Source organism: Cystoisospora suis (assembly GCF_002600585.1).
Source record: "Cystoisospora suis strain Wien I chromosome Unknown contig_4133, whole genome shotgun sequence".
Taxonomy (NCBI): Eukaryota; Apicomplexa; class Conoidasida; order Eucoccidiorida; family Sarcocystidae; genus Cystoisospora; species Cystoisospora suis.
Genome location: NW_027156925.1, coordinates 10,163 through 10,507, shown reverse-complemented (window position 1 = coordinate 10,507; position 345 = coordinate 10,163). Strand labels below are relative to the sequence as shown.

At 49.0% G+C, this 345-nt stretch overlaps 1 protein-coding gene across 1 annotated transcript; it reads right to left on the bottom strand.

Moving 5' to 3' along the window:
• Positions 1-29: 29 nt before the first annotated feature.
• CSUI_007704 (reverse transcriptase) lies at positions 30-269 on the bottom strand (the record flags this gene model as incomplete). The annotated part of the gene is made up of 1 exon (XM_068067849.1): positions 30-269. A coding segment is annotated over one exon (240 nt), but the record flags the coding sequence as incomplete, so codon positions are not given.
• Positions 270-345: the final 76 nt, after the last annotated feature.

Sequence of the window (345 nt, the reverse complement as noted above, 5' to 3'; positions counted from 1 at the left end):
CGTCCTCTCTCCTCTCTTATTCTCCCGATTAGGTCCGGTCGGCGGCTGATGGCATCTGCCACTACATTTTGTTTCCCGGGTTTGTACACGATTTTGATGTTGAAGTCCGCCAACTTATCCAACCAGTAGCCCAACCTGCTTGTCACTTGTTTTTGTGTCAGCATCCGACTCAGAGTTGCATGGCCTGTTTCCACTGTCACTGGTTTGCCGCCGATGAACGATTTCCATTTGGTGAGCGCGTATACTATTGCTAAGAGTTCGCTTTCATACGCCGGAAGAAACTTATCTCTGGTTCCAATTTTTTTTAGACTCGAAGGCGATCGGATACCCTTCCTGCTCCAGCAC